General features: G+C 45.1%; 1 protein-coding gene and 1 pseudogene across 1 annotated transcript in view; both read left to right on the top strand.

Moving 5' to 3' along the window:
* The first annotated feature begins 11,042 nt into the window (after window positions 1–11,042).
* LAMB1 (laminin subunit beta 1) overlaps window positions 11,043–14,684 on the top strand; it is an 82,588-nt gene continuing 78,946 nt past the window's right edge. Inside the window, exons 1-3 of the mRNA XM_032756016.2 lie at window positions 11,043–11,115; window positions 11,255–11,377; window positions 12,490–12,665. Of these exons, the coding sequence (XP_032611907.2) occupies window positions 11,341–11,377; window positions 12,490–12,665 (213 nt within the window). The 5' untranslated portion in view covers window positions 11,043–11,115; window positions 11,255–11,340. The remainder of the gene's footprint in view (window positions 11,116–11,254; window positions 11,378–12,489; window positions 12,666–14,684) is intronic.
* On the top strand, window positions 14,245–14,438 carry LOC116809743 (small nucleolar RNA U3; annotated as a pseudogene).

Below are 14,684 nucleotides of genomic sequence, written 5' to 3'. Positions count from 1 at the left end.
TTACAGAATATCAGCAAGCTTGATTTATTTTTCCCCGTTTTAGCCGGCCAGAAGACACAGACTCTTTTCTTGGGGATGTGAACATTGCCCAACATAAAAGATCACTACTGAAAATACACCCACAGGAAACTATCTTAAATTTTATTTTACACAGAGCTTGGTTGCCTATAATTTTGGAGTATTGTATTAGAACAAGGACTATACATGTTCATTATAGAGAAAAATCATAAAAGAAGAAACAGCTATCATTTAATATTTTGAGCTGTATAAATAATTTCTGGGTGGCCCTTTTTAATTCCTCAAAAATTATATATACATGATGTACATACTTTTTTGTCGCTGGAAACTACTCCCCCTACAGCTCCCCACCTACAACCACACACACCCTTTTATATCACAGAAATAGGTACCACCTTTGTAGGTAACTGTTTGGTACTCTGTTGCATGGGTCCAGCATAGTAATTTTATCTAGTCTCCTATTGATGGTCATTTGGATTATTTCCACTTTTTCTGATGGAAACAATACTGTAAACATCTTTCTGTGCATAATTTGGCAAGTTTTCCCAATCAAAATCAAAGTTATGTCTGTTTTAAATGTTAGTACATATTTCAGACTGCCCTCCAGAATGGGGCAATTTTACCTTCCCGATTATAATTTATGCTAGTGTCCTCATGAGCCTCATTACGATGAGTTGACTAAGACTTGCAGACTTTGACTTACCATTATATGATAGCCACTTTGAGCCTCTAAAGCCATCGTGGGGATGATGCTTTCCATATTACAGTAGAGAGCAGTCACTGAACACATTTATAAAGAATTAATACTTTATGTATTAATACTTCACACATCTAAATCATAGCAAACTGCCCACTTTTCTGTATTTCCCACCAAATAAAGTGAAACATGTGATATGCTCTTTAAAGTACGAATGCATATTGGCTGTGGCTCACTGTGACTAGAGAATTATCTGTGAGTGATTTCTCCCCAGAAAGCACAAGAGGCATAGTCCCAGGCATTAATTCCATCATTCCTAAATGTGCTTGACAAATATCTGAGCACCTGCCAGGTGCCAGCTCTGTGTTTAGTGCTAAGAAAACTAAGATGCTCTCAAGGCACTTGCAATTTGGCACATAAGAAAATTATATTCATACACTAACCACTTACTTGATGAATAATCTTCACACACCTACAATGTGCTGTGAGATGTGCTAGTGCTGGGGACACAGCAGTGAGTGTGAGAGGTGGGGTGCCTGGCCTCATGGCACATCTGTTCTAGAATAATCTAGAAAGATCCTCTCCAATAAGCATGTGTCCAAATATTGTGCCTGGGCATTGAGGCTGAAAGGGCTCCACATGTGAAGTGCCATCAGAGCTGGGCTTTGAACATCCATAAACACTGGCTTGGCAGAGAAGGAGAAGGCATTCCAGATAGAAGGAGCTGTAGGAGCCAAAAAATTGGGTTTTGTTTTTGCAAATGGTGAGTATATTGAGGGTAGGAGGGGAGGCTGATAAACTGAGAATGTAGAGACAAAAGAGAGATTATATAAGGGCCGGATTGCTGACTAAGAGCCTATATGCTGACTAAGTCATGTGAACTTTGTACTTGTTTCACAGATAAGGAAGCTGAAGCACACAGATGTGATGTAAGTCACTATGATCCCAATTTAAGAGCTTGCCTTGTCATTCAGTAAATTCATTAGTGACTGAATAAACAGTGAGTTTTAATTCTATAGACCTTTACATTTGCATTTCGAAGAAACAACCCAGACTTAATCAACATTTATAGTCTACTTTCTTCAAGGTATAACAAACATTTATATTTCAAAACAGATTTTTTGTTAGAATTTTTAGGTTTGTGTTTAATTATTACCAGTTATAGACAAATACATTCTCCTTGTTTAAAAAAATACAGGTAAGGCAAGAGTCCTCTTTAACCCCCATCCCAAATACGGTCCATGTATCCTATAAAGTACCTCCTGTTATCATTTGCTATGCCTCCTTCTAGAACTTTATTCATATGTGTTTATAGAAATGTGTTTATATTTTGCTTATAGAAATAATTAGAAATTGTTATCATTTCTATGTCTCCTTTTAGAACTTTATTCATATGTGCTTATATAAATGTTTATATTTTGTTTATAGAAATAGAAAATTAGAAATTGTTATTGTTTGCTATGCCTCCTTCTAGAACTTTATTCATGTGTTTATATAAATATATGTTTCTATTTTACTTATAGAAATAGAAAACTAGAAATTATGTTAACATTTGCTATGCTTCCTTCTAGAACTTTATTCATATGTGTTTATATAAATATGTGTTTATATTTTGTTTATAGAAATAGAAAATCAGAAATTATTTTATTTGCTATGCCTCCTTCTAGAACTTTATTCATATGTGTTTATATAAATATATGTTTATATTTTGTTTATGGAAATAGAAAATTAGAAATTATGTTTCTCAACCCTTATTTCACCAATAGCGTATACATTGAAGATGTAGACAATGATCAGTATACAGCAGTGCTTGGCCCATAATAGGTCTCAAGAATTGCTTGCTAAAGAATGAGAGTGGGCCGAGTGCAGTGGCTCACGCCTGTAATCCCAGCACTTTGGGAGGCTGAGGCGGGCTGATCACCTGAGGTCAGGAGTTCGAGACTAGCCTGGCCAACATGGTGAAACCCTATCTCTACTAAAAATACAAAAATTAGCCAGGCGTGGTGGCAGGCACCTGTAATCCCAGCTACTTGGGAGGCTGAGGCAGGAGAATCGCTTGAACCTGGGAGGTGGAGGTTGCAGTGAGCCAAGATCATGCCATTACACTCCAGCCTAGGGGACAAGAGTGAGACTTCGTCTCAAAAAAAAAAAAAAAAAAAAAAAAAAGAATGAGAGTTAAAGTCGCTGATAAGGCTTTTAAAAGGTACTAATTAGGAAGATGGGTGGAGCTCCCAAAGTCAAAGGTCAACTAAATAATGGTGTCTATCACTAATGGGATTAAAAAGTCCTCTGGATAGATGACTGGATTGTCAGCCCCATAGTTCATGATTTCCAAATAGGATCACTGAGAAATCATTTAGTCCCAGATCCTTACTAGACTGGAGGCTAACACTGGCATTTCATTAGCCATGCTGCAGCGAACAAACACATCCTACAACCTCTTTGCCTGGCAAACAGCCCAATATTTGAAATAGAACCTAATCCTGGAGTGAGACCGAGTGTTGACTTGTTTCTGATGTGATAAAAACGCAGCACTCAGCTCTGGGTGGGCTGGCCTTCATAAATCTGATTAGCAGCCTTAGTAGCAACAAGCGCAGCAGCTATAATGAAATATATGCTCTCCTTCCAGAAGAACAGGCTTTTTCTTTTAGAGGAACTGCGACTGTAGAGTTAATTAATGTAGAAGGCCAAGGGCATTATGGTTGGAGAGAGAGGCAAGACCACTTCTATTTGAGAGAGGAGATAGCTTTTACTAGCATTTTTATCACTTCTGAAATGTGCTCATAGCAAAGATCCATCTTACCCATCTTCCCAGGGTAAAAATACTGGATTGAAAATTAGGATTCTCTTTCTGTCCAAGCCATGAATAGTAGTAGAGTGTTTAACTTGCTCATTGAATTGTTTCCTAGATCACCCTAGGTAACAATTAACAACCCAGAACTATGAGACAGTCTACTCTATTGCTACAAACCTATCACTGTGATCCTCTCATACAAAGATATTGCCTGAACCTTACTGGCTTCAAAATATAGGTGAAATAAGCAGCACTTTTCATTTAGAAAGCATTTCCTGCGTACTGACTATGTGCCAGGCACAGGATTAGGAACTCACAGGCAGGTGTGGTGGGGATTTCAGGGACTCACCGAAAGCAGAACTTGACCTTTCAAAGAGAGAAAGACAGAGCCTAGATAAAAAGCAGAGTAAAGGAAGACTAAAAAATTGAAACATTTGGAAGACATTTTTTTTTTTTCCTCCAGATTTTACTGAATTTCAGCATCCTTAAAAGCTGGGGGAAGTACCATCAGCTGTAATAAAAACCTCAAAATAATCTTTAAAATACAGTTTCAGGTGGATTCCTGTAAGAGATGAACTAAGTTTTAATTAGGAAAAGTTTTTCTGATATGGAATAAGAATCTCCCACTGAGTGTTAGCTGTCTACTCAATTTGACATCAGTGTTTTTCAGTAAACGTGGTGATTCACTCATGAACGGATGTAAAAGTTAATATGCCAGAAAAATAAAGCTTGGGTTCATGACTAGTATTCAAGTTGTAAGGCATTTACTTGACTACATTTAAGTTACTCCTGTTATAGATCTGATAAAACTTTCTTTAAAAGAGATTTCCTCTGGCCCTCTAGCACTAACTCAGACATTAATCTCCCTCCTACTCATTTTTAAGGTTAGCAACCAGGTGCCAAAATTCATATACAAGAGTGAACTGAGAAAAACTTGCCCCATTTAGGCATTCCTGTTAAATATAGATTCAAACTTTTTTAAAAAGGTTTGGAATTTATGGGCATAGATGGGTAGAAATAAAGCGGCACCCTTTCTTCCATTGGATCCTGCCACCTTCTTGGGAGGTGAAATGCAATGGGTATGCAGCCTTGCAGAAAGCCTGTAAAGAGCTTGAATGAGGCTTTCTTGCACCTATTTTAGTGACTGTCTTCAAACAAATATAGATTTGAGTGCTCTCATTTGTGATCTCTTTTGAGATATTTAAGAATAGACAAATGACCATTTATTTTATTTTACTTTATTTTATTTTACTGAGATAGAGTTTCACTCTGTAGCCCAAGGTGAAGTGCGGTGGTGCGATCTCAGCTCACTGCAATCTCCACCTCTGGGGCTCAAGTGATTCTCCTCGTGCCTCAGCCTTCCGAGTAGCTGGGTCTACAGGCACATGCCACCATGCCCAGCTAATTTTTTGTATTTTAGTAGAGACAGGATTTCACCATGTTGCCCAGGGTGGTCTCGAACTCCTGAGCCTAGGCAATCTGCCTGCCTCAGCCTCCCAAAGTGCTGGGATTACAGGCGTGAGTCACCATGCCTGGCCAACAAATGACCATTTTTAAGACAGTGTTGATAAAGTCCTGCCTGCATCAGTCAATATGCTGCAGTTTTTTAAAAGCCTCCTAAATTTCAGGCTAAAAACAACAAGTTTAGGTCTCTCTCATGCTACATGTCTAGAAAAATGTATTGGCTAACGTAAAGTGTACTGGCTTCAGGTATAGCTGGATCAAGATACTCCAAAGTGTTCTTTAAGGACCCACCCTCTGGTTCCCTCAGTTCTTCTTTCCTTTGTGTTGGCTCCAGTCTCAAGCAGCCTCCACCAGTTTCAGGCTGACATTCACGTAACTCCCAAGTCCAGGGGGAAAAAGAGGTGTTTTTCGTTTTTTGTTTGTTTTTTCCCAGGAATTCCAACAAAAATCCCAGAGTCACCTTAACTAGAATATATGAGTTTCGTATCCATCCCTGAACCACTCACTAGAAAGAGGAAGATGGAAATGCACTGAATAGCCTGGAGTTCATGGGGGGATTAGCCCTATCCAAATCAAGTAAGCTGAAAATGGGAGAGGACTAGTCCCTCAAGGAAAATCCAGCTAATGTTACCAGATGAAGGAAGGATGAATGTTAACGCAAGCTCAAACTACTGTTTGCATTATATGGTTCGAGGCTTAAAATGTTGTGACTCCCTGCCTGGTTTCAGGCCCTGATGGTTTTCCTATTACAGAGGATAGCAATAATGTCCCCTGTGTGTTCCCTTAACAATTATAAAGAAGGTTACTCAATTTTATTCATCCAACAAGCAGATATTATGGGTCTATAATATACTAGAAACTGCCACCTGACGGGAATCCAAAGTCTAATGAAAGACAGTCTCTGCTTCTGGGAAGAAGGACACTAAAACAAAACTACAAATTACTGTTCTATGTATTATAAAAGACATATATATATATAAAGTATAGCATGACATTTGACCTGAATCTTACTGGTCATTGAATTTACTTTTCTAGATCAGTTCTGAATCTTACAAAATGCACTTAAATCTAATTTTCAAAACAGAAAAATCTAGTATTTTTCATGAGAACAATGTTATATAAATAGCCACATTTCAGGACCCAAAGACTGAAGTCTAGAATGTAGCATCCTTGTTGTTCTACTGTCAATGAGGATTTCAAAGGAGACACACACGTGGTGTTCTAAGACTGTGTGAAAGTGAAGGTGACCTTGAAAACAGTTCTTGTTTTGTTTTCAAACGAAAATAATAAATGCTGCAGGGAGATAACTGTCACACATTCTTTGAGACAGAACAGCCAACAATTTGCAACCCCATCTGCCATTTAAACTGCTGCAGAATTCTCTGGTAAAGACTGCTTTATGCTAAGGCAGGTAGTGCCAGGTTAGTACAAATGACAGACAAGAGAGGGTTGTGTTGACAGCCAGAGCAAAGCCCTGGACAGGCTTACTAACAGAAGAGATTCATTCCTCAACTTGTAACATCTTCAGAAATCAGAGGAAATTGTATGAAATATAATAGACGAGAAGAATTCGTGAGTGAAACTTGGAAGTATTCCTAAAATTAAGTCAAGTGGTGGTATTTCTTTTTCTCTTTGGCTAGAAATTCATATTAAGGTAGAAAAAAGTGGACATTTCAGATTTAAGGAAGTTTTTAAAACATGGAGACTAGTCTTCATTTACTTTCATTCAAGAAACACTTATTGAGCACCTGTAATGTGCCTCATTTTATGCAAGGCAACATTAATGCAAAAACGAATGTTACACAATACTTGTCCTTGTCTCGCTGTCTATTGGGGGAGATAAGGGAATAAACAAATAGTTACAGCATTATTTTATATATGCTGTAACAGGCTTTTACAAGGAGGAGGAGAGAGGCTCATGGAGAAAGTCATGTTTAAGAGGAGTCTTCAAAGGTGTGCAGTTCACTAAGTTGACAAGGTCAAGGAGGACCCATGTAGTGAAAGGATAGTCATGAAGGAATAAAGTATGTCATGCACAGGGAAGGAGCAGAGGGCAGCCATTGAAGGCTTTTGAATAAGGGAATGACATGATCAAGGTTTTGACTCTGAAAAAATCCTTCTGTGGGTATTAGGAAGGATTAGATTGAAGAGAGGAAGAGTCTGGAAGTAGGAACACCTGTCAGGGAGCTCTGGCAGGCATTCAGACTGAACTCTAAGGGAGGGCAATGAGGTTGGAGCAAGGGGACATGCTGGCTAGTTGCTAGGAAGTAGAAATGACAGGACCTGGTGATGGGGAGGGGAGGGAATGTAGGAGCGGGAGGTGTCCAAGATTCCCAGGCTAGGCTGGCTTCATGGGTGTGTGATTTGTGCAATTGCACAGCCCCCCCCACCCCACTCAGGAGAGTCCCATGCTAGGTTTAATGCTCTTTCACTGTCTTTACATTAATAATAATAGAGGGGCTCCACATTTGTGCCCTGCTAATCATGCAACCAGTCCTGTTCTCAGATCTCCGTCTTGAGATAAGGGGTGGATTATGGTGCCAATAACTGAAATGGGAAACAGAAGAAAGAACACATTTTGTTGTAGAAGAGGTGGGTGGAGAGATTTCAGTTTTGCCACAGATGAATTTCATTTACCTATGGGTCATCGAAGTAGAGATATTCAATGGCCTGTTAGAAATGGTATGTAAATTCCAAGTGAGGTACAAGCTAGAGATATGGGAATTAGAGGTTGAGGAGAGTCCAAGTGGTGCACCCCTGGATATGGATGAGTAGAGGGAGCACAAAAGAGAGACAGAAGCTTTGGTAGCACCAATGTTTAAGGGATCAGAGAAGGGCAAGATAAATGGGAGAGGAGGGGTCAAAGTCTTGTGGGAAAATTCTGGAATTATGTCCGGAAACTAAGGAGAAAGGAGTCTCAAGAAGGAGGGTGTGATCATCTGAAGCATAAGCCACAAAGAGATCAAATAAGATCACAGTGGGAAAATGTCCATTGCATTCAGATTAGAAAGTCAAGGGCACTTACCAAGAATAAATGTGTGCGTAAAGAATTGCAGGGCGCACAGAGCTTCCCCTCCTTCCTAGGAAGACACTGTAGACGTCACGCCCATCCCAAGCTCTTGGATACTAGGGGCGGAGAGGAAGTGTCACTTTCTAAAGAACAAACACAACAGGTCGACCCTGTTTCTAAAGGGTTAACCCACCTTCCCTGAGCGCACAGCACGAGAGTTTTAGCCATGGGCACCATTTGGTGATTCTCCAAAGGAAGGAGAGGGAGTATAGAGTCTTTTTCCTTCATTCTAGCCACATTGCCTAGAGCAGGAGCATGGAACAAAGCTCAAGCTTTGATTGAGCAAACCCTGGGATTTGCTCAATCCTTCCTTTGGCTTCACAGCTCAGGTTCTTGAAAGTATAGTTTGCTCTTATGCTCTGCTTTCCCCAAGTTCCTCCTCCATTCCATAGCAGTGTGGCTTCCATCTCCATCACTGTTCTTGGTAACTGACCTTGACTTTTTTTTTTTTTTGGAGATGAAGTCTGGCTCTTTTTGGCTAGGCTGGAGTCCAATGGCGCAATCTTGGCTCACTGCAATCTCCACCTCCCAGTTTCAAGCAATTCTCCTGCCTCAGCCTCCCAAGTAGCTGGGATTACAGGCGCCTGCCAGCACGCCTAATTTTTGTGTTTTTAGTACAGACAGGTTTCACCATATTGGACAGACTGGTCTCGAGCTCCTGACCTCGTGATCCAGCCGCTTCATGCCCCTTAGAGGCATGAGCCACCGTGCCTGGCCACCCTTGGCTTTCTAATTGCTGAATGCAATGGACATTTTCCCACTGTGATCTTATTTGATCTCTGTGGCTTATGCTTCAGATCTCCCTCTTGAAACTCTTTTCTTCTTAGCTCAATGTTTGATTCCATGAGCAAATCTCCAGAGCTCAAGCTTTGATTCCATGCAATGTAGGGTTTGTGTTGTTTTTACTTAAAACAGGAGGAGGCTGAGCAAGTATATGAGAGCACTGAACTTAGTAGATGAGAGGAGGGCATACTTCTAGGAGAGAAGCACAAAAGATAAAGGTGGGAAGGGAGGTAGACAAATTCATAGATGAAGTGGTCAGAAGGTGAGTGTTACACACACTCCTCCCCCTGCACATATACAGGCAAAATTTTAAAAACCGAATTTTCTCAGTAGTGTTCAATTTACTACTGCAAGTGAGGTGATCAGGAGAGCAGGCAGGCTTCTGAACAGTGCTGAAGGTAAATGACCTTTTGCAAGGGGAGAGGACGCTGACCAGGCACAGGTAGCAAGGAGGGCTCAGCTGCTGTGAGAGCAGAGGCTAGGGAGCTGAAAGATGCTTGCAGTGTGTACACATGAAAATACGAAACTCTGGCCCAGGGTATTAAAAGCTCAACAGGAAGAAAAGACATTTGCCTTTTAATATTTTTCCTTTAATTAAGCCCTGAAGACCCTCCATTGCAATTCTACAGCCTCCCAACAGCCAGGGCTTTCTCAGCGCTCTCAGGCTACCCAGAGGATCCTAAGCCTCAGCAGAGGCAAAACCTCCCCAGACTGTAGCAGGGCAAGTGCTGATTTGGTGAATAATTAATGCCTCACTCACCTAGACCCTCAGGCTCCCGCCTGCCTCAGACTCGTGCAGGCTTACGAACTCGTAAAGCAGCTGACTCTATGGTCTAATGATTAAACTTCTCTGGGCCTTATTTCGTTGCAGCTAAGTTAAAAACCGACCAGCTAGCCGCTAAACTCTTCTCCCGGAAATGACTGGAAAACAAGCCAAGTCTCCTGACTGGACGGACAACTAACTATACTCCCTGAATTCCAGCCACATTTGCCCAGAGCAGGACTCCAAGCTTTGACTTTGTCCATTGCTAAGGGTAGCAGAATGGGTGGTGGGGTCCCGTCACCAACCTCTTTTCCCTCTCCAGCCCCTGGAAGGTGGTGAGCTTCTATGTACCCCTAATTTCACCAGGCAGGTTACATTGTGTTGTTAGAGACCCTTCATTAGAGGCCCTCTCCCCACCTCACCATTTGCACACCATGGAGAATGGTCGAGATTGAGCGTTGTGGGGAATGTCTCTCATGAGAGATTTCCACTTGCTGGCTGTGTCAACTCTTCCACGGCGAGATGGGAAAGGCAGTCAGTAACAATAAGTCATTTGAGGAATCACCTGAGCTAAAGCCATCATCTGGATATAGGTAGGAAGATTTTTTTTTTTTTTTTTTTTTTTTTTTTTGCTCTTGTCGCCCAGGCTGGTGCAATGGCACGATCCCGGCTCATGGCAACCTCCTTCTCCCAGGTTCAAGCGATTTTCCTGCCTCAGCCTTCCGAGTAGCTGGGATTACAGGCGCCCGCCACTACGCCCAGCTAATTTTTGTATTTTTAGTAGAGACGGAGTTTCACCATGTTGGAAGTAGATTTTTTAAAAACAGAACTAGACGTTCAATTCAATGCCGTGACCACCTGGGTAACAGGGATTACAGATAGGTCCTGAATAAGTGTGCGCAAAGAATTGCAGGGCGCACAGAGCTTCCCCTCCTTCCTAGGAAGACACTGTAGATGTCGCGCCCATCCCAAGCTCTAGGATACTAGGGGCGGAGAGGAAGTGTCACTTTCTAAAGAACAAACACGACACGTCGACCCTGTTTCTAAAGGGTTAACCCGCCTTCCCTGAGCGCACGGCACGAGAGTTTTAGCCGTGGGCACGTTTGGTGATTCACTTCTTGCGAACGTAAATGCGCGAGTCCGCGGTAGGTCCCGCCGGCCCCCTGGCTGGACGACCTGAACACCCACCTCGGAGACGCCCCCACGCATCCGCCCCCCTCGCTGGACGGCCCCGCCGCGCGCCGTTCTGGGACGCGCACCCCGGGGCGGACCCGCCCTGGGACCGGGAAGTGCCCCAGCCCCGCAGCGCTCGCAGACATGGTTTCAAACAAAAGAGGCGCCCCGGGGGGTGGGACCGGGACCTCACCCGGTCCTCGCAGAGTTGCGGCCGCCCGCCCCTTCAGCCCCGGCCCTCCGTATGCGCATGAGCAGAGGCGCCTCCCTCTGTTCCTCCCAAGGCTAAACTTTCTAATTCCCTTCTTTGGGCTCGGGGGCTCCAGGAGCCGGGCGAGCGCTCGCGTCGCCGGGTGAGGACAACAAAGTGGCTGCGCGGTTTTTCCCCCTTTCCAGCCCACCCCCCGCTTCCGTGGGAGCGACAGGAAATGGAAGGGCGCCTCGACTCTCTTTGAACATTTGCCTTTTTCCCCCTCCTTTCCACCTCTCCAGAAAGGAAGACGGGAAGAAAGGGCAGGCGGCTCGGCGGGCGTCTTCTCCACTCCTCTGCCGCTTCCCGGTGGCTGCAGGGAGCCAGCATGGGGCTTCTCCAGGTGTTCGCTTTCAGTTTCTTAGGTAATTCCGTGGAAACGGTGCGGGGAGGCGGATGGACTTGGGCGTGGGGAAGGAAAACCCAAAAGCTGCTTGCTCACCTTTGTGGGATCCTGGGGGCTTGGGAGAGGGACTGGATGGAAATGACGGCCCTGGGATTAAACGCCACCGCCCTTGCTTCGGTGGTGGCTGGAGACGGCGCACGCGGAGCGCCGCGGACCCGCATCCCCCGGGCTCTGCGCCCAAGCCCCGGCCCCTGCGGGCTCCCGCGGCCCCCGCTCAGGGTTTTGCACCCTCGGCCGGTTCACCCTGGGTTTCCCCACCGCAGAGGGCAGGCTCCCTGGGGTTGGCGGCGCTGACCGAGGAGGGCTGTCCAAAAATCCATTGCCCAGGAAAGTGCCTGAGCTGAGCGGAGGCTTCATTCTGGGAACAGATGAGGGGCCATGTGGCTTTAATTAACCATCTCTGTCTCCGGGTGGCACCAGAAACAGCTGGACCTGGCGCTTCCCTGGAATGGCGAAACCTTGAAACCACTCCAGAGCCCCAGGGACTGTCCACGGGCTCCCCTAGCTCCGGAAAGCGGCGTCCACCGCGAGCCGCGGCGCCTCGCCCCCAGCGAAGCGCCAGTGACCCTCGCGCGTGCACGCACACGCACTCTCGCGCCCCGAGCTCACAGATTTCCACGCGCACACTCACACCGAGGATGCGCAGGCTGCCGCGTGCACGCGGGTTCACGTGCGTGGGTGTGTGGCGCTTGGGGGGTCAGCCTCCCTGCGCCGGGCTCCAGACACGTCGAAGTGGAGGGTCTACACATCCACCCTTTGTTGGGGGAGCTGCTCCCCGGGGCTGATCAGGGTGGGCGCGAGCGTCGGTGGGTTTCCCGGGAGGGAGGCTCTCGCTGCTGGACAGACCTGATGACGTGTGTGGGTTTCTTTCTGTGTCCTTCTCCTTTCTGAGTCCCTGCCTTCCCAGCCTCTCCTGCGCTCATCTCTCCATTGTCTTTTCTGTGCATTTTGCTTTCTTCCGAATGGACTGTCCTCTCTCCGCACCCACTCCCCCGCCCCCGCTTGTTCGTTTTGTTGGGGCTCCACTCCCTGCTTGTGTCCCCCCAACCCTGTTGCCTGTCCTTCCCGCAGCCCTGTGCGGAGCCCGAGTGCGCGCTCAGGAACCCGAGTTCAGCTACGGCTGCGCAGAAGGCAGCTGCTATCCCGCCACGGGCGACCTTCTCATCGGCCGAGCACAGAAGCTTTCGGTGACCTCGACGTGCGGGCTGCACAAGCCCGAACCCTACTGTATCGTCAGCCACTTGCAGGTGAGGGCTGAGAGCGGGGTTCGAGGCTCTGCTAGCGCTTCCTCCCGTCCAGACCTAAGGGGCAGGCCCTGGGGACTCCGCATCCTTCCAGCAATCCAGGTAGGAAGCGCAGCCAGCCGGAGAGTCCCGGGATTAGGCTGGTAGCTCACCCTTTCGCCGCATCTCAGTTTGCACAGTTGCATCCGCCACATATTTCCTGCCGGCGCGGTGAGTATGGAAAGACGGGACTGCCGACAGCCCTGGCTGCCCTGACCCAGGGCCTCCAAAGGCCTGATTGTGTGTGTGTGTTTTAAATCTTTAGTTTTGGAAGTGTGTATTAAAGGTGATTTATCCTCTTTTTAAAACCCTTGGGTTCCCCCCCCCACGCCCCCACCGCATCTTCACTTGAGTAAAGAAGATTCCAGCACTGACAGGCGTCTTGCAAGGTGATTCCAATCACTGAACGAACACGTTTTCCTCTCCTCATTCGGTGCTGTTCCCAACTAGATATCAGGATCAGATGTTTGCTTTTACGAAATGCCCTGGTTGCCATGGTACCCTGATACAGGAAGACCACAGTGAAATTTCAGGGTGTTACCTGTTTCTAAAAGAGGACCCAAATTTTAGATTTCAGGGGTCATATTTATACAAAGTCAAAAGTAATTTTAAAAGAAGACACAAAGTGTAAAATATCCAAAATCAGAATAGTTTTCCTTCATTTTTAAAAAGGAGGCTGGCCGGGAACAAAATGACTCACGCCTGTAATTCCAGCACTTAGGGAGGCTGAGGTGGGAGGATCACTGGAGCCCAAGTGTTCAAGACCAGCCTGGACAGCATAGACTCAGTCTGTACAAAAAATTTTTAAAACTTAGCTGGGCGTGGTTGTCCACACCTGTGGTCCCAGCTGTCTGGGAGGCTGAGGTGGGAGGATCACTTGAGCCCAGTAGGTCGAGGCTGCAGTAAGCGATAATCAGTCCACTGCATTCCAGCTTGATCAACAAAGGGAGACCCTGTCTCAAAAATTTTTTTTAAATAAAAAGGCTGATATTTCTGGCCTCTAACAAAAGCAGAAAGTATCAGTTTCACATTCGGGGCAAGTTCCAAGCTAATTGCTCAGAACGTGGTCAGCCCACCCACCTGTACAATTGCCGTTCAGAAGGAGGACAGAGTATTGTGTGTGGTTCGCACAGCAGATCCCTTAAAATGGAGTCACTTTTACAAAGCAGAAGGCCCATTCTGGAGACCTGATAAATTAGACCAAAGGAATGTGGTAAAGTGGATTCCGTTCATTTGCTCCCAGGTTTATACAGAGATGTCTAGACTGCTTCCTCCTGATTAGAAGGGAGGCTGTAATTAAACTTTTTTAAACTTTTTTTTTTTTTTTGAGTTCTGGTGATTGTTCTCCAGTACTAGTTTCCTTGACTACAAGTTGTTGAAGGCAGTTGATGTTACTTTTCTAATATTAGCATTTAAATTTTACCTACAATATTATGCTAACACTTACTTGAGAGGCCAGGACATCCTGTAAATGAATCACCAGATTCTGAAATCAGCTTTGACCAAAATGAGAATCAGACCGTTTGTATTAAAAGCAACTGGAGAGACTATCCTTTCAGCGATGATTTCTGTAGTTCGTTACTAGAGAAGTTTCTCTGAATGTGTATAGAGAGCATCAGAAACCACAAGAAGGAGGTGCAGCGGTCTCTCCTGAGTGTGAAGCTGGCTCTTAGTATTGCTTCTTGGTTCTTCTCTTCCTTTGGGAGAGTAAGAGGAAGAGGATGCAGTCTTAGTAGTTTCCCTTAAAAAAAAAAAAAAAAAAGCAACTGGAGCCAGGCTCTCTGGTATATACGATTAGCCATGCATTTGTGAAGTGCTTTTCACAGATAGCAGGGCCTAAAGAAAGGGACTGGGCACGTGCTTTTCTCAAACATCTAGTGGGCATCAAGATTGAGACAGGAAGCTTGTTTCATCCTAATGCATCTCTGGCTTTGGGACTCTGTTTTTTAGACAGTACATCTTGCCAGTTTCCAAATCCTTTTG

This window comes from Hylobates moloch, unplaced genomic scaffold, assembly GCF_009828535.3.
Source record: "Hylobates moloch isolate HMO894 unplaced genomic scaffold, HMol_V3 SCAFFOLD_1, whole genome shotgun sequence".
In the NCBI taxonomy this organism is placed as follows: domain Eukaryota; kingdom Metazoa; phylum Chordata; class Mammalia; order Primates; family Hylobatidae; genus Hylobates; species Hylobates moloch.
This window is presented reverse-complemented; position numbering and strand designations above follow the sequence as displayed.